This window comes from Otolemur garnettii, unplaced genomic scaffold (assembly GCF_000181295.1).
Source record: "Otolemur garnettii isolate 467f Iridium unplaced genomic scaffold, OtoGar3 scaffold00014, whole genome shotgun sequence".
Lineage (NCBI taxonomy): Eukaryota > Metazoa > Chordata > Mammalia > Primates > Galagidae > Otolemur > Otolemur garnettii.
The window spans coordinates 2159655-2184278 of NW_003852409.1; the positions used below are offsets into that span (position 1 = coordinate 2159655).

The 24624-nt window shown below is 35.6% G+C and overlaps 1 protein-coding gene across 2 annotated transcripts in view; it reads left to right on the forward strand.

Moving 5' to 3' along the window:
* Positions 1-24624, forward strand: part of TDRD7 (tudor domain containing 7) — a 90206-nt gene that overhangs the window by 12813 nt on the left and 52769 nt on the right. The window contains exons 1-6 of one of the 2 annotated variants that reach the window (XM_023510501.1): positions 4811-4864; positions 6259-6471; positions 8945-9086; positions 10234-10447; positions 20568-20641; positions 22938-23155. In XM_023510501.1, the coding sequence (XP_023366269.1) occupies positions 6265-6471; positions 8945-9086; positions 10234-10447; positions 20568-20641; positions 22938-23155 (855 nt within the window). In that variant the 5' untranslated portion in view covers positions 4811-4864; positions 6259-6264. Of the gene's footprint in view, positions 1-4810; positions 4865-6258; positions 6472-8944; positions 9087-10233; positions 10448-20567; positions 20642-22937; positions 23156-24624 lie in introns of those variants that run through there. The other variant, XM_003785152.2, reaches the window with a different exon arrangement.

The window sequence follows — 24624 nt, forward strand, 5'->3', positions numbered from 1 at the left end:
ATACTATATTCAGTAATAGAAAAGAACAAAGTATCATTTCATGATTTTTTTCCTCTACTGTTTTAAAATTTCATTATTGATTTATTTCATCATTTCATTATTGGTTTCTGCTCTCACTTTTATTTCTGTCCTGCTTACCTTTAATCTAATCTGTTCTCTTTTTTCTGAAGATAAGCAGTCAGATCATTGATTTGTTATCTTCTTTTCTAGCATAAACTTACAATGCTATAAATTTTCCTCTAAATAATGCTTTAACTGCATCCAGAAAATTTTAATATATTATGTCTTTATTTAAATTTTTTTTTCTAATTTTGGGACAGGGAAGCCTTCCTCTTTAACTTTTGGGTTTTTAGAAGTATGTTGTTAAACTTGCAAATACATTGAGATCATCCACACAAATTTTTGTTACTGATGCCTAATCTATTATTATTTGAAACAGTCTTGCTATGTCACCCTCAGTAGAGTGTCATGGTGTCACAGTTCACAGCAACCTCAAACTCTTGGGCTTAAGCAATTCTCTTGCTGCAGCCTCCCAAGTAGCTGCACCCGCCACAACGCCCAGCTATTTTGTTGTTGTTGTTGTTTTTGTTGTTGTACTTGTCATTGTTGTTTAGCAGGTCTGGGCTGGGTTTGAATTTGCCAACCCTGGTGTATGTGGCTGGCACCCTAACCTTGAGCTATGGACGGTGAGCCGACCTCATCTAATTTTGTTTTGGTCACAGAATACTCTTTGTATGATGTCAGTTATTTTAAATTGGATGAATATTGTTCTAAGTCCCAGAATGTTTACCTATTCTTGAAAAGAGTGTATATTCTTTCTTGTTGAAGTATTCTGTCCATATCAATTAGGTCAGTTTGGTTGATAATGTTGTTTTGTTTTGCCACTGTATATTTTTACTAATTTTTTGCCTACTGGTGCTATCAGTTGACATGTCTAGTCATAATAATAAGTTTATTCTTTCAGCTACCAGATTTGTATTCTTTGAAGCTCTTGTGTTTAGTGTAGGCAGTCTTAGGATTGTTATATTTTCCTAATGAATTAACTCCTTAATAATTAGATAATGTCCCTCTTTTTCCCTGGTATATTCTATGTTCTGATATTAATATTGTCATGGTATTTGCATAGCATATATTTTTCTATCTGTTTACTTTTAACCTATATCTTATTTATTTTTATTCAAATTAATATGAGGGTACAATTTTTAGGTTACATTGTTCTCCCTTCCAGTGTAAAGTTCTGTTTGTAAAAGAGCCCCTCATTCAGAGGGGCATGTTGTATACCCTCACACCCTCACAATGTGCACATGAGGTGAGATCCCCCCTTATGCCCTCCCTCCTTCTGCCATACATTCCCACCTCCCCCTCCTGCTTCTCTTTAACCTTGAACTGGACTATAATATTGTTTTATTGTTCTTATGAACACATATTTATATATTGATTTCATACTAGTTTGGAGTACATTGGATATTTATTTTTCTATTCTTGAGATAAATTACTAAGAAGAATGTATTTCAGCTCCATCCAGGTAAATGTAAAAGATGTAAAGTCTCCATTTTTTTAACAGCTGAATAATATTCCATGGTATACATATACCACAGTTTGTTGATCCATTTGTGAGCTTGATGGGTACTTAGATGCTTCCATGACTTCGCAATTCTAAATTGAGCAACAGTAAACATTCTAGTGCAAATATCTTTGTGGTAAAATGATTTTTGTTCTTCTGGGTAGATACCTAGTAATGGGATTACAGGGTCAAATGAAGGGTCTAGCTATTTGAGGATTCTCCATACTTCTTTCCAAAAAGGCTGTATTAGTTTGTAATCCCACCATATTTATTTATTTTTGAGGCAGGGTCTTACTCTGTCATCCAGGCTAGAGTGCAGTGGCATCATCATAGCTCACTTCAGCCTTAAATTCCTGGGCTCAAGCAATTCTCTTGCTTCAGTGTCCTGATTCACTAAGATTACAGGCATATATCAGCACACTTGGCTAACGTTCTGTTTCTTGTAGAGGTGGGGGTCCCACTCTTGCTCAGGCTGGTCAACTTTTAACCCATGTATGTATTTGAATTTAAAGTGGATTTCCTATAGGTAGTACACAGCCACATCTTGCTTTTGTATTCATTCTGTCAATCTCTATCATTTTATTGGGATATTTCAATTATTTACATTTAATGTAATTATTGGTATGGTTGCCTTTAAAATTACCATTTTGCTGGTTGTTTTCTGTCTTCCTTGTTTGTTTGTTGTTGTTTTCTTTTTCTTAATTTTTCTTACTCTGCTTTCTGAGTGTTGTTTTATTCCATTTTACCTTTACTACTGGCTTATTCGTTTTAAAAACATTTTAGTGGTTCTATAAATTTAAAAAGTATACATCTTTATTATAGTCTATCTTCAAATAATATTATACTACTTCATATATAGTATAATAACTTCCAATAATATATTCCAGTTCCTCTCTCTCATTCTTTGTACTATTGTATATTTTACTTTTACATATATCATGCACCTCACATGAAGGAATTTTGGGGGCGCGTTAGAAATGTCTATATCCTGATTGTGGTGATAATTAAGTGGATGTATATGTTTTTCAGAACTCAAGAAACACAATATAAAATGAGTTAATTTTATATAATGTATACCTAAATGAAGATTTTAATATGTAGTCATGTACTACATAATGACATTTCAGTCAGTAATGGACCACATATTGATCATATGATGATCTCATAAGATTCTAATAACATTTTCCATACCTTTTCTATGTTTAGATTCACCAATACTTACCATTGTGTTAGAGTTGCCTACAATACTCAGTACAGTAACATGTTGGAAAGGTTTGTTGCTTAGGAGCAATAAGCCATACCATATTGCTTAGGTGTGTCATAGGCTGTACCATCTAAGTTTGTGTAAGTGCACTCCCTGATGTTCATATGACGAAATTGTCTTCTGATGCATTTCTCAGAGCATATCCCTGTTGCTCAGTGATGTATGACTATATATAAATATGTATGTATTTTATATTAATATATATTATCAACACAATATATGTATTTATCTATATATCTATTATCTGTAGAAAGAATAAGAATACAGACCTACTATATGTCTTTTGTAGTATTAATTAGAAGTTGTTTGTCCTGGTAGTGACAATTTGAAAAGAGTAATGTTTAGTAGCGGAAAGTACATAATGAATACAGTCATGTGCCACTTAATAAGAGGGATATGTTCTGAGAAATGTGTCGTTAGGCAATTTTTTGTGCAAATATTATAGAGTGTACTTACCCAAACCAGGATGGTATAGCCTACTATACACCTAGGCTATATGGTACAGCCTGGTGCTTCTAGAGTACAAACCTGTATGACATGTTGCTATACTGAATATTGTAGGCAACTGTAACACAATGGTAAGTATTTGTATATCTAAACATAGAAAAGGTATAGTAAAACACTGTATATAAAATTAAAAATGGTCCACCTATGTAGGGTATTTACCATGAATGGAACTTACAGGACTAGAAGTTGCTCTGGGTGAGTGAATGTGAAGGCCTAGGGCAGACACTGTTACAGACTTTATGAAACAGTGAACGCTTAGACTACACTAAATGTTGTTTTTAAGAGATGGAGTGTCACTCTGTTGCCTAGGCTAGACTATAGTGGCATAATCATAGCTCAGTGTGGCCTTGAATTCCAGGGCTCAGGTGATCCTCCTGCCTTAGCCTCCCAGGTAACTGGGATTATTGGTACACTCTACCACACCTGGACAATTTTATTTTTTGTAGACTTGGGATCTTGCTGTGTTCCCCAACCTAGTCTTAAACTCCTGTCTTCAAACAGTCCTCCCACCTCAGCCTCCAAAAGTTCTGGGATTATAAACATGAGCCACCACATCTAGCTGACTATATATACTAAATTTATAAAACAGTTTTTCTTTCTTTAATAATAAGTTAATCTTAGCTTACTATAACTTTTACTTCATAAGCTTTTTAATTTTTTAATGTTTTTACTCTTTTGTAATAACGCTTAGCTTAAAACACAAACACATGTACATCTGTGTAAAATATTTTATTTTCAAAAGTTTTCCTACTTTTAAGGTTTTTTTTTTTAACTTTCTGAACTTTTTTTTTAATTAAAAACTAAGACACACAGCCAAGGCTTACACAGGGTCATGATCATCAAGACATTATTTGGCTATAGAAATTTTCCAGTCTCTTATGAGACCTCTATCTTATATGCGCTCTGTCATTGACCAAAACATTGTTATGTGGTATGTGACTGTACTTTTTCATGTGCTATCTAAACCTTGTAGTCATTTGAGTACCAAATTTATAATTAAGAGCACCACAAGTAAGCTGACATTTCCTTGCCTTTGGAAAGGTACAGATGAGGAAATCAGTAGAATTGTATGCTTTTATTCCTCTCTGTTTTCTAAGCCAGAGAAAGAAAAAGACTGTTTATCTAGAATTCTCTGCTGTCCAGTATGGTAGCCAGTGATCACATTTAATTTAAGTTAAATTAAAATTTTAGGTCCTCAGTCATCCTGGCCACAAAGTGTTCAAAGCCACTTATGAACAGGGCAAATATAAAACATTTCCATCATCAGAGAAAGTTCTAATGGACAGCACTGTTGGAGGGGAATTAACACACATTATCCCTGGTGTGCCTTCCTCTTTCCTTTACTAGAAGGGTAAGCCAAGATGCTTGACTCTTATTCTCTGAACGTGTCTTCATTCTGTTTTTCCTTCAGGAAACTACAACTAAATATAATTATTAGTCTAAAGAAAATATAAGTGGTTAATCTTCTTGAAAAATGTATGTTACTGACCTATTAAAGTCTTCAGCCAAGGTCCCCACTGATTTCTGAGGTATCCAAATTCACTTTTCATTTCTTCTTTCACTTCACCTATCCACTGTGACAACTTTTGAATACATCATTCTTCTTGATTTTTTCCCTCCTTTTGTTTATATGACTCTTTCTCTTCTATCTCTTTGGTCCCTTTTGTTCAGCCTTTTTATAGATTCTTCTATTATTATTATTATTATTGGGGATTCTTTGAGGGTACAAATAACCAGGTTATACTGATTACATTTATTAGGTAAATTCTCTCTTATAATTGTGTTCAGCCCCTAAGAGGTGTGTCACACACTTGTGACCTCCACACCTTCCTCCCTTCTTCCCTCCCCCACTGCCCACTGTGTACTAGGTCATCAATTTAATTCATAACAGATTCTTCTTAAAGACACCCTTCCACAGAGGTTCATCTTTAACCTTATTTTTGACTATGTAGACATCAACTCCCACATATATGCCAAAGACCAGCAAATCTGTAATCAGTTTAGACCTCTAATCTCATTTCCTAGTGAATGTATCCACAAAGTTGTTCTATAAGCATCCCAACTTCTACATGTCCACAATGAATCTGTCTGTCTGTCTGTCTTGTAAACCTGTCCCTGCCCCACCTCAGTGTGGGTCATTACTATTCACCATACTTTTAAGCTAGAAACATGGGAGCCTTCATCATCATCCAAACCAGTTAATCAGTTCCTATTGATTCCACCCCTATTTACCTATCAAATTGATTTTTTATTTATTCTTCAGGGCCTGTTTTCAGGTTCTCCACATTTCCAGGTATTCTTAAAACTTGTTAATTTTTTGTCCTTCCAATTTGTCTTCCCCACCACTGAATCTTTCTAAAATCTAGAGGTGGTGATTTTGTTCTACTGCAAACAGAAATGCACACGTATTAGCACAATGTAGTAGTCTCAGTTGCTGTCCCCCCAGCTTCTCCCAGCCTCTCAGCCCTCAGCTTGGATTCTTTGTCTAATCATGTCCAACCACTTAACTACGTGGAATTCTTGGAACACACCTTGTACTTCTCTCTCACCTCTGGGCCCTCACATATTCTATTCCATTCCTTAGGCTGATAACCTCTCCCTGGCCCTTTAGCCCACCCTTTCCTCCTTGCCTGGTCAATTCCCTCTTGCCCTTCAGGACTCCATTCAGACTTCCCTCATCTGGAAAACATTTCCTGATCTCTTCTCTCCCTGGCTAGTCTTTATGCCTTTCTGATTTTCCCCCTGCTTTCTCATAGTATTCTATGCTTTTCTCTATCATGGTAGTTATTTCCCTGTATTGTAATTGCACAGAAAGTATTCAGTAATATTTTATAAAATAGTCTTAAGTCTCAGCTCTGAAAATCTATTTGAATTCACAGATTAATGAGCCGTACTATAGTAACCTTCTGCTGTGTTCTTATAGGCAAAGATGCTGGAAGCAGATCTGGTTTCAAAGATGCTACGAGCTGTTCTGCAGTCTCATAAGAATGGAATAGCCTTACCCCGGCTCCAAGGAGAGTACAGATCCTTGACTGGAGACTGGATCCCCTTCAAACAGCTAGGTTACCCTACACTAGAAGCCTATCTGAGAAGTGTGCCAGCAGTTGTCAGGATAGAGACTAGTAGATCTGGAGAGGTAAGAAGGTAATTGTGCGTGTCACAAGAATCAAACCAATACATAATTGCCTGTCTGGCACTGCAACCTCATGCTGTGATGGAAGTCAAAGTGAAAAGTACAACTTAAGATTGATAGTAATGAAGAGAATAGCATCAGAAGCACAAGTCTAGATTCTGATGTCTTTTGTTTTGCACTCTCAAATTCTTTTCATTGTAACAATTTTAACCATACTAAATAAAAAAACTTTGCCAATTTCAACATCTAAACGAAACAACTGTACTGAAGACCTTAATTGCCCAAACATCATACCTGCTCATTATAAATTGCTACACTGTTTTTGCCAAAGTTGCTAATGACCTCTTGATCATCAAATCTAATAGGCAGTTTTAGATTTTCATCATTTGACTGGACCTAACTCAGTTCTAGTTGATCATTTCATCACTTTTGATTGGTGCAGGGGCTTCCTTGCAGTTCTTTCTGTTCTGTCCCTTCCTTCTCCTTTGCAACAACATAGTCATATTATTCTACCATCTTAAATCCATCATCTTCTCTAGAAGAAAACAGTTTATAGATGGCAGGGGCCATTTGGTGATAGCACCTAGATTATTGCAGTTCCACTGTGACTCATCAGCTTCACTTCCTGGTACCTACTCATCAAAAAGTGTGAACACATGTGGACAGACCACCAAAGACAGACGAGAAAACTCACGACCCCCACCCCCAAAACTATAGTTGCCTGGGTAGGTTTCTCCATATGTAAGTACATAGAACAAGTCTGGAGTGTGTTTCACCAAAACTTGTCATAATGTTTCTTGTGTTGGGGGTGGAGGAGGGAGGAGGCAATGGGTAGAAGAGGAAAAGGGAGCCAGGATCAGAACAGTCCAAGGGGAAGTTTGCCTTATGTGTAATAATGTTTATAAGAAGAAGATATAAATTAATTAAATATTATGTTAATAAGAGTGCTGCAGAGTCCTTGATCCTCTGAGACAGACTTCAGTCCTCCTTTCTGTCTACTATAACACATCTGTTACACTTGACGCCATGTTATCTGTTTAGTTTCTTTGCCTCTCTCTTTTTCCTTCATAAGCTTTTCAAGGATGAGGAACAATTTTTTTCATTCCTAATAGTTGGCACTTAATAAATCTGTGTCGAATGCATGAATGATCAAATATCTGAATGAGTAAATTACTAATGCTTCATATAGTTACTATACTATAATTTACTAAACTCTTTGATCCCCTATTTTGGACATTTTAAATGTTTCCAGGTTTTGACTAATAAAGTATGCCCTTTGTGTATATGGGGATAGATAACCTTTTTTTTTGTTTTGATATATCCTTGAAATATATGTTCTCAAGAACAGAAATAATTAGCTAAAGATAAGGAAGATGTTTTGGCTTATAGTATAAAGCTTCATTATTTTCTTCTTCTTGATTTCAGCTTAGAGTCAAAGTCTTAAAAACTTAACAGGTCTGTAGATATTCTAGTCCCAACAGTCGGTATATTTTAGATTTTTTTAATAATACCCTATATATCTTATCAGTTTTTTAAAATATAAAAACTGCTGGGCTATATATTTTAAAGAGAAGTTGAAGGTCCAGAGACCTTGCTTTCATACCCCTGCCGTGGCAGCCCCTGAACCCTCTCCATGGAACTCTATGGCTCTAGTGAATGTAATTTGCAAACATCAGGTCTAAATCACCCCTGTTTTATAGATGCAAATACTGAGATTTTAGGCCGGGCATGGTGGCTCATGCCTGTAATCTTAGGACTCTGAGAGGCCAAGGTGGGTGGATCACTTGAACTTACTGAGTTCTAGAACAGCCTGAGCAAGAGTGAGACCTGGTCTCTAAAAAATATCAGGGTATTGTGGCAGGTGCCGATAGTCCCAGCTACAAGGGAGGCTAAGGCAAAACGGTTGCTCGAGCCCAAGAGTTTGAGTTTGCTGTGAGCTATGATGCCATAGCACGCTACCCAGGGTGACAAAGTGAGACTCTGTCTCAAAAAAAAAAAAGGAAGAAAATGCAGGGGCAAGACTAAGACTTAGTTGTCTAGGAGAAGTAACACACTGTAGTACTCTTAAATGCATACTTTGGACTCAGAGTGCTAATAGCTTTACTGTGAGACTTGGAAGGTTGCTTAACTTTCCTGAGCCTCTGCTTTCATGTGTGTGAAATGGGGATAAAATCAGTTTCTTTTTGTTCACTTATTAACCCCATGGTACTTTGTACGTTGTAGATGCCTTATAAATACCCATTTAGGGAATAAATGAATTTTCAATTTGAGGAAAACTTATTCAGTATACTAGATTATGCTTGATTTCTCTTGTACAAAATATAATTTTCTAACATTTAGGAGAAGGAAACATGAAAATTTGCATACAACCTGATTTGGGATGCAGGTGTTCACTAAGATCCACTTTTAAGAATTGGCCTTTGGGCAACTGGAATCTGAAAAAATTTTGAGCTTTTACTCTGCCTCTCATGAATAGATTACCTGCTATGCCATGGCCTGCACAGAAACTGCAAGAATTGCTCAGCTTGTGGCTCGTCAGAGGAGTTCTAAAAGGAAAACTGGACGGCAAGTTAATTGTCAGATGAGAGTGAAGAAAACCATGCCATTTTTTCTAGAAGGTAGGGGCTTTTCACATACTAAAATTTTAAAGTCTGTCTATGAATATACTGTTATAAAGAATATGGAGAATGGGTGGAGGGATCACTTCTGAGGTTTATCTTACAAGGGTACAAGTGAATCTTTCTAAGAGCAGAATATGAATGTTTTAAAATAATAACTAAGAAAATCACATGAAGGCTATGTTAACCAGTTTGATGGAAGTGTTTCGGATTGTGTGTGAAAACCCCACACTATCCCCCAGAAGTGCATTAATGTACATAGTTACCATTCAATTAAAAAAAAAGAATATGGAAATATTGCTTGTATTTATGATAGACACCTATGTCTGTTAATGTTAATATGTCAAGAGAAAAATCTTAAAGCTAGCATTTCTGTTTGAAATTATTAAGTGAGCATGATAACTGAAGTAAGTTACAGTGTGAAAAAACTTGGAACAGATTTTAATTAAGCTTGTTATGGCAGTGTGTGGTTTTATTCTTTTAGGCTATTTTTGTCCAGAATGTTAGATAAACCAAGAACCTATAATTTAGTGCCTAACAAATCATGTCTTTTAGTATAAAATCTCTATTTCAGAAAAATACGAATCATATGATACACAAAAGTGTTATAGACAACTAGTATTCAACAGAATACTTAAGGTTCTAAAACTAAATTCTCATGAAATAGTTTAATGATAATACAAAAAAGTAGATAACTAAAAGCCACAATTAGTATGTTAGACAAGGGAGATATCATTATGGATGAAAATGGCAATGGAGAACTTCATGACAAAGGGGAAATTTAAGCCTAGACCTCCAAGAATGGGTAGAATTTGGATTGATGGAGAAGAGATGGAAGGACTGAGATATGGTTGAGTACACTCATCTTTAAGAACGTGAAGTGGCTGGCACTCTAAATGATGTCCAGTTGGTGAGTAGAAAGAAGGAAAGTTACTGGCTAATCTTGTGGATGAAGAATATCATCTACTAAATACTCATCAATCTATTCTTCCCCTACTGACCAACCCTCCAGTGGCAACCTCCTTGTATCCTTAGAGGCTATTCTAAAAATAGACACCCATAGAAAACATCTGATCAGGGGAGTGACATAATGAAACTAGGGTTTTAGGAAGCTAATTGATTCCGTTATATATGCCTTACTTCGTAGGAAAACCAAAAGCAACCCTCAGACAACCAGGATTTGCTTCAGATTTTTCTATCAACAAAAAACCAAATCCACCATTGTTAAGAGACAAAGGAAGCTCTCTTGGAGTTAAGTCTGATACTGAAATGCCACCTTATACATTACACACATCTCTTGGAAATGAAATATTCAGAGACGTTCCTGTGCAGAGGCATGTGACCATGTCCACCAACAACAGGTATTTGGCTTTGTCTGACTAAAAAGAAAAGTTTGGTGAACCTAGGATGATAAATGTTAAAAATGTATGTTCCCCTTAAGAAAGAAATTCTTTTTATGTTAGCTAATATAAGTTCACATGTAATACAGAAATACATCATTATTAGTAAATCCACTTTGCCTGGCTGCCTGATCTTCATTCTCTAAATCAGGCATCCTCAAACTACAGCCCACAGGCCACATGCAGCCTGCCTAGGACATTTATCCAGCCCTCTGGGTGTTTTTGCCACCACTGCCTGTCCTGCTTAGCAGCCAACTCATCCTGGGGCCCACAGTCTGGCCCTCCTATCGTCTGAGGGACAGTGAACTGGCCCCCTGTTTAAAAAGTTTGAGGACCTCTGCAAAATGTATCTCCATTCTGTATTTTTTTTTCATAGTTGGTGGTCTCTTATAAAATGCATTATAAAAGTTCTTGTAAGTTGTTCTAAGATGATATTTCAGTATAATAACTTTTTCAGAAAACAGTTTCTGGTAAATAATTTTATAAGCGTAAGTAAAATGTTATCAAGTTATCAATGCATGCCACTGTGCTCTAGTAACCATGTGTATAAATTATACAGTAGCATCAGACATTAGTGAATCAGAATCCTGGACTAATAGGAACAAGACAATCTAAAAGTCTTAATGTGAGTAATGTCATTCAGTAGCCGGATAAAGTAAATTATTTCATTTTTTGAGTCTGTAGTTTCCTCATTTGCCTAATGAAAATACTGAACTAAAGGATCTCAAATTCCTTTATGGTTCTAAATTTTACAGATTTGTAAGGCAGCTCAGAGATCAGCAAGCTACAATCCATGGGCCAAATCAGGCTCATTGCCTGTTTTTGTAAATTAAGTTTTATTGAAACACGGCCATATGGTTTTGTTTGTGTATTGCCTGTGGCTTCTTTTGCAGACTAGATTGCCTGAAAAACATAAAATGTATTATTGGACCCTTTATAGAAAAAAATTTGCTGATCTCTGATACAGATGCATGAGTATCAAATTCTGATTTGTGTTTTTTTCAAAGCAAATTTTGTATCCCATACCTTTAAACCAGTATTCAAAAATTCCATTTTTGTGTAAAAGATAATTTTTCCCCTAGGAACTTTTACCCCAGATAACTAGAATAGTTAGGAAGAATTAAATTTTTTGAGTTAGGTAGAAAAGATACTAATATTTTTTATATTTTGGTATTTTTTATAAAGTAATCCTAAAATATTTAATGATATTTATAGTTACTACAATTTTGATAAGGTCTAGAAAATTCATAGTTAAGACTTGGTTCTTGACCCAAAGGATAATTGGGTCCAGTATATGACCAGGATACCGTAGTCTCCTGTGGTCATGTGCTAACATTTAAGAACATGTTTTTTATTGGATCTATAAAATGACAGCAATACAGGCATCCCAGATTGTGGACCCATGGGAATAATCTCTCTGGTGTCTCCTATCCCTCACCTAGTGGCAGTGGACAGCCTAGATAGGTGCTTCCTGTCCCTGCAACATCAGCAGGGATTGAGTGAGAGTCCCACCAACACTAAGCAGCCCTAATAGGGGGCCCAAGGTAGGTAGCACTCTCTGACCTGCATCCTGTTGTACTCCCACCACACATCTTCAGTACCAGGCTTGGGGAAATGGATTCCATCCCTAGGGCAGCCCCAGAAGAGAACAAGCAGGAGCCCTGCCAGCAACAGGTAAATATAACAGACCAAGACAGCACTGAAAGGGCTTTGAAAACTAAATCGTCACTGGGACTACAGCCCACAAAAGTGGACCAGGGCCTACATGCTAAACCTAAACAGAGTAACTGCCTGCTGAAATAAGAAATTTAAATAAGATCCTCACATATGGCCATAAATCCTAGGATACAATAAAAAAGAAAAAATCACTCCTATACTAAGAAGCAGGAAAACAACAACTTGAATGAGAAAAGACAGTTAATAGACACCAACACCAGGATGAATCAGATGCTGTAATTATCTGACAAGGATTTTGAAGCAGCTATCATAAAAATGCTTCAGCGAGCAATTATAAATACTTTTGAAACAAAGGAAAAAACAGAAAATTTACCAAATAAACAGAACATACAAAAAAGAACCAAATAGAAACTATAGTACTAGAAAAAAACAATAGCTAGAATTTTTTAAATGCATTGGATGGACTCAGTGGGTGGAATGATCATGACAAAGGAAATGGTCAGTAAACTTGAAGATAGAACAATAGAAACTACACAGTCTGAACAAGAGTAAATAGACATGGTAAATAAAAGATCTAAAAGTTCTATTACTAGAATCTCAGAAAGAGGAGAAAAAGGGTAGGAGTGGGGCTGGAAGAGTATTTAAAGCCTGGATGATCAAAAACTTCTCAAATTGATCTAAGGACACAAACCTACAGATTCAAGAAGCTAATCAAACCCCAAACAGGATGAGCCCTAAGAAACCTAGGCCAAGAGACCTCATAATTATACTTGAGCAAATTAAAGATGAAAATAATCTTAGAAACAACTAGAGAAAATGATGTGTCACTTATGAGGTAACATTCCTTTTTTTTTTTTTTTTTTTGAGTCAGAGCCTCAAGCTCTCCCCCTGGGTAGAGTGCTATGGCTTCACTGCTCACAGCAACCTCCAACTCCTGGGCTCAAGCGAGTCTCCTGCCTCCACCTCCCAAGTAGCTGGGACCACAGGCGCCTGCCGCCACACCCAGCTATTTTTTGGTTGCAGCCATTATTGTTGTTTGGCGGGTCTGGGCTGGATTTGAACCTGCCACCTTAGGTGTATGTGGCTGGCGCCTTAGCCGCTTGAGCCACAGGCACCGAGCCGACAGCAGATTGCTTATCTGCAACCACAAAGGAACCATGGAGGGAGGAAGTAGCCTAACGTTTTTCAAGGGTCAAAGAAAGCCTTGCCAACCACAAATTCTATATCCAGCAAAAATATCCTTCAGGAATGATAGAGAAATAAAGTCATTCTTAGATGAGAGAAAATTAGGAAAACTTGTCATTAGCAGACCTCCTCTTAAAGAGTGGTTAAAGGAAGTTCTCTCAACAGAAAGAAATAATAAGATGACTTGGAATTTCAGAAAGGAAAGAACAGAATGGATAAAAACAAATGTGAATATAATAGATTATTATTCTCACGGGTTTCTTTAATCATATTTGGTTGAAGCAAAAAAAAACCACACCATCATATGAGGTGCTTAACATATGTAGAGGAAGAACTTAAAACAATTTTATTTATAAAGTGGGGAAGGCAAAGACACCTAAATGAAAGTAAGGCTTCTATACTTCACGTGAAGTGATAAAACATTCATACTAATAAAATGTGATAAGTGACATAGGTATATTATAATACCTAGAGAAACCAATAAGAAAACTATACAAAGTGATATACCAAAAAGCATTATAAATATTATCATTCAGAATGGAATCCTCAGACATAGTTAACCTACAAGAATGCAAGTAAAGAAAATAGCAGAATGAGAAACAGAGAGAATGCACAGAAAACAAATAATAAAATGGCAGACTTAAGCCCTAACATACAATTACTTTAAAAACACATGAAAAGATGTTTAATATGATTAGCCATTAGGGAAATGCAAATCAGAACTGCAGTAAAATATCATTGTAATGTACCTATCAGAGTGGCTAAAATGAAAAATTAGTGGTAATACCACATGCTTGCCAGGATGCAAAGAAACTATCACTTATATGTTGCTGTTCAAAATGTAAAAGAGTACAGCCACAGTAGAAAAGAGTTTAGGAGTTTCTTTTAAAAAGCTAAGCAAAGAATATTGTTAAAATGTTCATACTACCCAAAACAGTCTGTAGATTCAATACATTTTCTATGAAAATCTCAATGACATTTTTCACAGAAATAGAAAAATTCTGAAATTTTTATGGAACCACAAAAGACTCCGAATAGCCAAAGCAATCTTGAACACAAAAGCAAAGCCAGAGGCATCACACTACTTGATTTCAAAGTCTTCTACAAAGCTATAGTAATCAAAACAGTATGGTACTGGCATAAAAATAGACACATAGACAAATGGAACAAAATAGAGCCCAGAAATGAATCCACACACTTACAGTCTATTGATTATTTTGATAAAGATGCCAAGAGCACACAATGGGGAAAAGGACAGTCTCTTTAAGAAATAATTCTGGGAAAACTGGATATATACATATAGAAGAATGAAATTAGACCCTCATCTCACACCATATAAAAAAAATCAACTCAAAATGAATTAAAGACTTAAACATAAGACCTGAAACAATAAAACTTCTAGAAGAAAATATAGAGGAAAAGCTCCATGACTTTAGTCTGAACATTGATTTCTTTTTTTTTGGATATGACCCCAAAAGCATAAGCAACAAGAGCAAAAATAGACAAATGGGATTACATCAAACTAAAAAGCTTCTGCACAGCATGAAGAGACACCTTATGGAATGGGAGAAAATAGCTGTGAATATCTGACAAGGAGTTAATATCCAAAATATGTAAGAAATTCATCTCAGTATCAAGAAAACAACTCAATTAAAACATGTGCAAAGGACGTTTCTCAAAAGAAGACATACAAACATCCAACAGTTGTATGAAAAGCTGTTCAACATTACTAGTCATCAGGGAAATAAACATTAATACCACAATGCCTCACATCCAGTAGGATGGCTACTATCAAAAAACAATAGATAGTAAGTGTTGGCAAGGATATGGAGACAAGGGAACTCTGTTATACTGTTGGCAGGAATGTAAATTAGTACAGCCATTATGGAAAAATTTCTCAAAACAATTAGAAGTAGAGCTACCATATGATCCAGCAACCCCACTACTGTATATGTATATAAAGGATATGAAGTCAGTATGTTGAAGAGATATCTGCCCTCCATGTTCGTTGCATTATTATTCACAAGAGTCCTGGAATCAACCTAAGTGTCCATCAATGGATGGAGAAAGAAAGAAAGTGTGAAATTACATCACAATGGATTATTACTTTGTATTCAGCCTTTTTAAAAAGAAAACTCTTATCATTTCTAGCAATGTGGATGAACCTAGAGGACATTGTGCTAAATGAAATAAGCCAGACACAGAAAGACAGCATGAACTCATGTGGAATCTAAAAAAAGTCAGATTCACAAAAAAAATGTGGTCACCGAAGGCTGAGGGGTTGAGGAGATAGCAGTCAGTCATTACTCAAAGGAAATAAGCTTTCAGTTAGGAGAAATAAGTTCAATTGATCTTGTACATCATGGTGACTATAGTTAATAACAATATATTATATACTTGAAAAATTGCTAAAAGAGTAGCTTTGAAACATTCTCACCAGAAAAAAATATGTGCAGTACTGCATATGTTAAATAGCTTGATTTAGCCATTTCACAACATACATATGTCAGTGCATCATGTTATATAAGATAAATATATATATTATTTTTACTTGTTAATAAAAAACTAGATATGCAACCGCACTGTGGCCTAGCAATTGCACTTCTGGGCATGTATCCCAGAGAAATGAAAACTTATGTTCGTGTAAAAACCTGTACATAAATGTTCATAGTAACTTTATTCATATTAGCTAAAAATTGGAAATAACTCAAATGTCCTTAGATAGGTGAATAAACAAAAAACAGTGGCACTTTGTATACAAGTGCATACAAAACTGGTGAAATCTGAATCACCTCTAAATTGTATCAATGCTAGTTGGTTCTGATATTCTATACAAGGTTTTCCCATTGGTGAAGAACAGGTGAAAGGTATATGAGACCTCTGTGTACATTTTTTATAATTTCTCATGAATCTGTATTTCACAATAAAAAGTTTAAAAATTGACAGCAGAAGCCTTATGTATGGGTTTAGTTTACCATTGGCAGAGAACAGGTGAAGGGTATATGAGACCTCTGTGTACGTTTTTTATAATCTCTCATGAATCTATATTTCAGAATAAAAATATTAAAAATTGACAGAAGCCTTATGTATGGGTTTAGTTTTGAGGGTTAATGTATGTTTTTGTCATTTACCTTTCAAACTTTGAATTTCATATTAAGTGTTTTAAATTCTGTATGGTAGACTGTACAGTGGTTTCTAGAACTACATACCTACCTGTCTCAGCTATTGAAATGCCTTTGTATGGATTATAGTACAGATCATTTAAATTACAACAGGCACATGACTGAAAAGATATCTTTCAAGTATTAGGCTAAAGTAGATTAATGCAAATTTATTGTTGATTTCTGAGTCCTTATGTACATTTAATAGACATTTACTAAATATAAAAACATTTTCAAAAATTACAGTTGTTGCTTTGTTATGGTAGCAAAAGCTTAATAGTATGTATACAGCGTAGAAAATTTATAAAGTACAAAGAAAGTAAAAGGAAAGAAAAATTTGCCTCTAATCCAGACATAAATGTAAAATATGCAAAAATATCTTTTTGATTTATATGTGTATTTGAGTTTTTAGAAATACAAGTTGGGTCATGCGATGTATAACTATTTTACAATGGATTTTAAAGGGAACTATATTGTGAATACTTTCCATATATAAAGTACACTTATTATTTTTAGCAGTAGGTTAGTACATTGCCCAATCACCTGTTGTTGAATATAAATGATTTCCGTTATTGTAAAAAATTCTGCAATGGTCATGTTTGTAGGACAGTTCTTGCATGTATTTATGGCTAGTTCCTGTGGAATAAACTGGTAGGAATAGAATATCTAAGAGGATGAATACACTAAAGCTCTTATTAAATTGTGCTCTAAACAGATTATACCAAGTTGTATTCTTCTATCTAGAAGAAAGTACGAGTGATTATTTTCTTATATCTCTGACAACATTGGGCATCTGTTTTTTTTTTCTTTGCTACTTTGAAAAGTAAAGAAATGTACCTGTTTTAATTTATACTCCCTTGATTTTAATTCTTAAGGAAGTTATATTTTTGTCATGTATTTATTAGCCCAATCTAGGTCTTTTGTGAATTACAGGTTTTTGTCCTTTGCACAGTTTTTTTTATTGGCTCTTTTCTTCCTATTTGTAAAAGTAATTTATAAAGGAAAGATGTTGACTCTTTAGCTGTAATGTGTTGGCAATATTTCCTCAGTTTATTTAAATATTTTTTGGGTATAAAAACTTTAATGTTTTACATAGTTACATCTATCTTTTTACTTCCGTTCCACCCCAATATTATGTGATAGGTCTTCTGTTTTCTTCTGGAATTCTTATGGTTTCACTTTTTACATTTAAATCCTTAATTCAACCAGAAGTTATTTCATTGTGTAGTATGAGAGTAGAAATATTTTTTTTCCTTTCTGGTTTGAAATGCTATCTTTTCTTTTCTGCTTTGAAATATTACCAGCCTTTACTCTCTACTTCTTCCTGTCTTGACCTCTTATGTGTGCTTTTATTACACTTACCATAGCACTTAGTAGATTTTCTTCTTTTATTTAGATTTTATCATGTTATCTATTGCGTTTTAACAGACTACCACAAATTTAGTAGCTTACAATAACACACATTTCTTATTTTGTTTCTGAGACAGAGTCTTGCATTGTCGCTTTGTCTAGAGTGCAGTGGCGTCAGCCTAGCTCACAGCAACCTCAAACGCCTGGGCTCAAGTGATCTCCCTGCCTCAGCCTCCTAAGTAGCTGGGGCTACAGGCATGTGCCACTATGCCCAGCTAATTTTTCTATTTTTTGCAGAGTTGGGATCTCACTCAGCCTCTTCTTGGGCTACTGACCTCAAGCGATCCTCCTGCATCTACCTCCCAAAGTAACAACATGTATTTCTTACCTCATAGTTTCTGTGATTAGGAGTCCAGACATGGCTAAGCTGGGTTCTTTGCTTCAGGTCTCCATGAAGCTGCAATCAAGGTGTCAGCCATAGCTGTGTCTTAAGTCAAGGCTCAGCTGGGGAATAATCTGTCTCCACCCTAACTCACATGGTTGTTGGCACAATACAGTTCCTTTTGGGTTTTCCTTAGTTTCCAGCTGGCTGTTGGCCAAAAACTGCCTTTAATTTCTTATCACATGGGCCTTCCCAGTCTGGCCATTTTTTTCATCAAAGCTAACAAAGGAGAGATTTAGTAGCAAGGTGGAAATTTGAATCATTTGTAATCTAATAATTTGTAATCCCCTCAGCCTTGAAGCATTTTATTGATTAGAAGCAAGTTACTGGCTCGGCGCCTATAGCTCAACCGGCTAAGGCGCCAGCCACGTACACCTAAGGTGGCGGGTTTGAATCCCCAGCCCGGACCCGCCAAACAACAATGGCGGCTGCAACCAAAAAATAGCCGGGCGTTGTGGCGGGCGCCTGTGGTCCCAACTACTTGGGAGGCGGAGGCAGGAGACTTGCTTGAGCCCAGGAGTTGGAGGTTGCTGTGAGCTGTAATGCCACGGCACTCTGCCCAGGGGGACAGCTTGAGGCTCTGTCTCAAAAAAAAAAAAAAAGAAGCAAGTTACTCAAAGGCAAGGGATTGCACAAGGCTATGAATACCAGGAGGCAAGAATCTTTGATGGCATCCAAGTAGCTGTTTACCATAATCTGTTTCCCAACTATACCTTACAGTCCAACATAGTAGGATATGTTTCTCTTGCTTATCATTGCTTATTACTGTCTGACACACTGTCTGGCACACAGTAGGTCTTAAATACTTATGGGATATTAATATGTTTCTAATAAATAACATATGTGTAGATTGGGTTTTTTTTCCTTTAATTTGGGCCAGTCTGAGTCTTTGTCTTTAAAGAAACAAAATAATAAATTTAAATCTTCTATAAAATAAAATTGGTTGGACCTCTGTCATCTTTATTATTTTGTTTTTCCTGCATTCCTGCAGTTTCCTTTGAAGAGCTTTGATTTCCTGTGTGCATTTTTTTCTTTTCTAGCTGCCCTATCCATGCTGGAACCACAGCTGTTCTTCTGTAGTTTGTCTGTACCTGCATCCTTTGCTTGTAGCCCTTTGCTTCCTATTAGAGCCCTTCATCCTGACTCAAAAGTGGAGGAAGGTTCCAGTTGATTGTTCAGAGCTGGTGCAGGGGGAAGGAGTGCTTTCTCCCACCAATTCTGCAAAAGTAGGAGTTAGATATGTTTTTGGCATCTTCCATTATTACTTAGGCACATTAATACACAAATATAAGATTATAATTGCATATACCAAGTAAGCTTTTATTGGTAGTCTAGAATCTAATCCTTTTTTTAGAATTAAACTATTATATGGAAATGTGTTTAGTTTCAAATTTCATTTTTAGAATATTCCACATTGTTCAAAAACTGATAAATAAATATGCTATGTTGCTATCACCCACTATAGTCTCATACTCACTGCTGGATGAGTTGTAGTCATTGATTCAGTCCATCATAATTTATTTAGTTGTTCTTACAACATTCACTCCCCCTTTCAGGTTCCAAGCACTGCTCTAGGCACCAGAAACACAAATAATTAAGGAACTTAATAGTGAGGGAAATACATACGAACTTAAGTCACGTATATGTGGTTTATTTCTTTACCCTCATATCTGGAAAAATCTTACTGCATATGTTCAATATCATTCATATAAAAATTATTTTGGTGAGATTATGAGGGTAGAGATCTGTGTTTCTTTTTCAAATAGTTATTTGAGCAAACCTTGCCCTGTCTGTTTTGAAATGTCATTTTTATTATATGCTCAGATAAATTGAATGTTTATAAGCTTCTACATCTGTCCAGTGATTTTAAATTTGTAACTTTATAAATGCATGTCAATATTTGATGATCCATATCCTTCATTACTTGGCTATATTCCAAAATATTCTTTATGTTCAATGGTTTATTTTTTGTGTGGTTTTCTTTATTCTGTTTTGTGAGTTCCTTAAAGGTAATTAATTAGAATTCTGATTTCTAAGTTCTGGAAGAAGTTTTCAAAGACTTGATTTAAATTTAGCTTTTAACATTCTTTTCTCTAAGTGAATATAAAACATGAAAGATAATGCCAGGTTTTATTTTAATTTTTCTGAATTTGAAATATTTTAATGACTTGTTTTGTTATTCATTGCCCTGAAGACTTTAAATGAAAAGTATAGTGTTTAAAATTTTGTATAGACTTTGCTATTTTACCTTTTTTTTATACCTTAGGTTTAGCCCAAAGGCATCCCTTTCACCATCTTTTCAGATGCATCTCGCACGGACCTGTACTAAGGAACTGAGTGGTATGTTTTCTGAACGTTATCTTCATGATACATACTGGCTTCTGGAGCCTCAGGGCCACAAGAGAAATACCTGGTGGTGGCTTTTGATGTTTGTTCTCACGTTCTCCCTCTTGGAATATCTCTCTCCTCCTTACTTTCCTAATTTCTTTAAATCATGAATTAAAAGGATCTTAAAAAAAATAATACCCCAAGAATATCATTACCATCCTGGCTTGAGGCCTTTCTCGCCCAGACCTACTGTTCTGTTTTACCTCCACTGTGACCTACAGAGACACTTGTGTCCCTCCTTATCCTTTCACTCCTTAGTGGGTAGGCCCCTGACACTTTGGAGGTTAATTCCTCATTTAAAGGAAACTCCTGCCCTAGATTTAAAGTATATAAATATGGGACTTAAACGTATAAAAGAGTTTTAGATACTCCCACACTTAACAGCTGATACTTGATAAACTATGTGCAGTGATCACAAAGCATCTAAATATGAATACAAATAATTCTTCAGGTTATAAAATCAAAAATGCCTGTTAAGCAAACAGTAAGAGACATACTAAAGTCAGAGTCTCTAAAAGTTAGAAATAGACCCACTCCCTAATTTGTCTTCTCCAATCAATGTGTAAATCCCCTGCTCATAGATCCACCCTGCTCATAGCATTTTTGGATCAGTGCATACAGTGTATGAAATGTAAATGTGATTTCACATGATTTGCTGCTTTTCATGATTAGTAAACTAAGTTGAAATTATTTTTTCCATAGGAAAACATCTCTAGTAGCTCATTGAACTATATGATTTTTGTTTGTAAGAATTATTTTTACATATGCATTTTCTGAATATCCTTTTAGAAGCTTAAATTATAGTATAAGCTTTTTATGTTGAAGAAATGGGTCTTGTTTTAGGAAGATTACAGTTTACTTGACAGAGCTGATAGGCACACATGTATACACAACCTCCCCTACATGCTGGAAGCCTAAATGACTTCCTTAATTTGTTTTAACAAAAGATAAGATGCTTAGGTGACTCCAGTGACCTCACAAAGCAGATGCATTTGCAGATTCAACCTTGGGTTAGCTTCTGACACTCTGTCATTGAGGGAGGGTCTGGTCAGTTATGAGAAACTCTTCTTTCTTCCCTGTCCTCGTATATCATCATTTAGGAAGAACTTAAATAAAGTAGCTATGCCCTTACTAGGAAATATGGACATCCTAGACCCTTCTATTCTGTTAATCTATGCTCGGCAAGGTCAGGTCTTTTTACCCTCTGGTGGAAAGGGCAGAGTCAACATATGTGCATCTTCAAGGAACAGCTCACCCTTTGTCTTACTGGCATCCTCAGAGGCCAACATTTCCCAACCAGACTATATATCTCTACCAGCAAATTTAAAATACTACTGAAATAAAAATGGCAGAATCTCAGCAGACATACTATCTGATTAAAATATGCTTGTAGATAGTCATTTATTAATATAATCTATATTTCACTGAAGTTTTATAGAGATTTAGAATGAATTTCATAGTTCTTAAAAGACCAGAACTGTCAGCTACAGTGATCACTCAAATTTCTTTATTGTTCTAGGGTGTTCATACAAGCCTTCTAAGTTTTAAGTAGAAAATATATGTAGGGAGCTAGCCAACTCTTTATAAATACACACTTGTGAAAGATAAATGAGTAAAACTGGGGAAATACAAACAAATCATTGAATGTTATCTATGGGTTTGAAACCTTTTATAATGTTTATAAACTTAGGCTAGGATGATTATTGTAGATGGATCCATTTTTGAACTTCTGTATATTGCTAAATTGTTTTCATTAATAAAGGTGAGAAATAATTATAATTGTTAAACTTGGACAATTTTTGATCTTCTATAAAGTGGTCTACCCTACTATTAAGGCATTACTCTTAGGCTTTGTGGAACATAGCTTTAAATTCAACATTGCATATATACCAATATTGTCTAAAACTTGATCCTTCCTTAGATTCAGGTAGAAAATGGTTAATTAAATAATAAATTTAATTATTCTTAGCAATATCGTCTTGATGTTTAAAGTAAACTATAATGCATCCTTGCAAAGTAAAGGGGCCAGATTCCCTCTGTGGGTGCCTCTTGACCCTGCTGGTTATTTCAGAGTTAAAACTTGGAGGTTGTCACAGTGCTGCTTTGCCTAATCCTGCTCACTTCCAGGTCCCTTGGCCACCACATGCCCACAGTAGAGCAAAGCCTAAGACACAGATAGATACTAGATAGTGGGGATAATCTAAAATGTTAAGCATTTTGGTAATTCTATCATTTTTTTAATTTAAAGATAATTTAAATCAGACTGTTGAAAAACCAAATGTCACACCTCCTGCCTCTTACACTTATAAAATGGATGAGGTTCAAAACCGCATAAAGGAAATACTAAACAAGCATAACAATGGCATTTGGATATCTAAGCTTCCACATTTTTACAAAGAGCTATATAAAGAAGACCTTAATCAAGGAATTTTACAACAGTTTGAACACTGGCCTCATGTTTGCACGGTACGTTTTTCCTTATTTCTCCCTTCTAATGCCTCCTCCCTGCCCAACTTTCAGATCTTGACAGTTATTAGTCATACCACCTTTATCCAGAGGGCACAAAGCACTTTATGTATGTTACCTCATTAATCCTTATCTCTAAAACTAACATCTGTCAGTTCTTATTTATAGCAGTTTGTAAGGTTGAGGGCTCTGGATTTTGTAATTGCTGTTTTTATATACTTTCTTTTAAATTATTCTAAAAATGCCTTAAATATGTGATAATGTACCGTTTTGTATCGAATGAACTGTTACAAATAAACACTGATAGCTTTGCCATTTTAATAACGTAAATGTACTAGTAATAATCTTTATGAGCTTCAAATTTTATATGCTTTTCTTGAGCATTTGTAAAGACTTTCAGCTGAACAGATTTTGGTTGTTTTGGCTATTTATAGAGTACCTTATTTTTATTTTGAAATTAATATAGTGTTCATGTTTGAAATTAATATAGTGTTCATGTTTAAAATTTTTATCTTTGGAGGAAAATTTGACAAAAAAGAAAGAAAAAATTGAAAATGATTTATCAAATTCCATACAATTCATTCCTGTTCCTACTTGGGAGTTTATGATTATGTTATCTTAGGACAATGGATCCTCATAATTTATTAGAAATCTTAGTTCAGCCACAGTTAGAGATAACTGGGTTCTTATATTAATCTTTAGATATTTATTTTTATTTACGTAAAATACATTAAAAATGTAACTTTTAAACAGTATCATTAACACTGCTTGGTGCTTCTAAGCTTATAAATTAAATGTGTATGAGGATTATGTGTGGTTTGATAAAGGGCTTTTACTCTTTAACTTCCAAGCCTGTTGGGCAAAGTATAGGGCACTGCCTCTTTATAAGCCCCTGGCCTAAAGAAAGCATGTAGGCCAGGATTGGTGGCTCATGCCTAGCACTCTGGGAGGCAGAAGTGGGAGGATCACTTGAGCTCTTGAACTCAGGAGTTCCAGATCAGCCTGAGCAAGAGTGAGATACTGTCCCTACTAAAAATAGACAAATTAATCAGACATGGTAGTGTGGGCCTGTAGCCCCAGCTATCAGGAGGCTTAGGAAGATCTCTTGAGCACAGGAATCTGAGGTTACACGAAAAGGGAAAAAAAGCGTGTATTTTGTAACTGCTTTTTCCTCTAGGCCACTGTCACTCACTTGAGTCCCAATGCCCTTTTCCAGGCAAGTAACCTTCCTTCATTCATCTGTCCTGTTTGCTCATACACCTTTCACTTTGTACTGGCATATGCCATTCACTGCCTGAGGTACTAAAAACACAGGTGCTTAAGAAAATTGGAGGGAGACAAGCATGAAAAAAATGACTAGGGTAGGCCAGGTCAGTGGCTCGAGCCTGTAATTGTAGCATTCTAGGAGGCCTAACACTTTGGGAGTCCGCAGTGAGAGTTCAAGACCAGCCTGAGCAAGAGTGAGACCC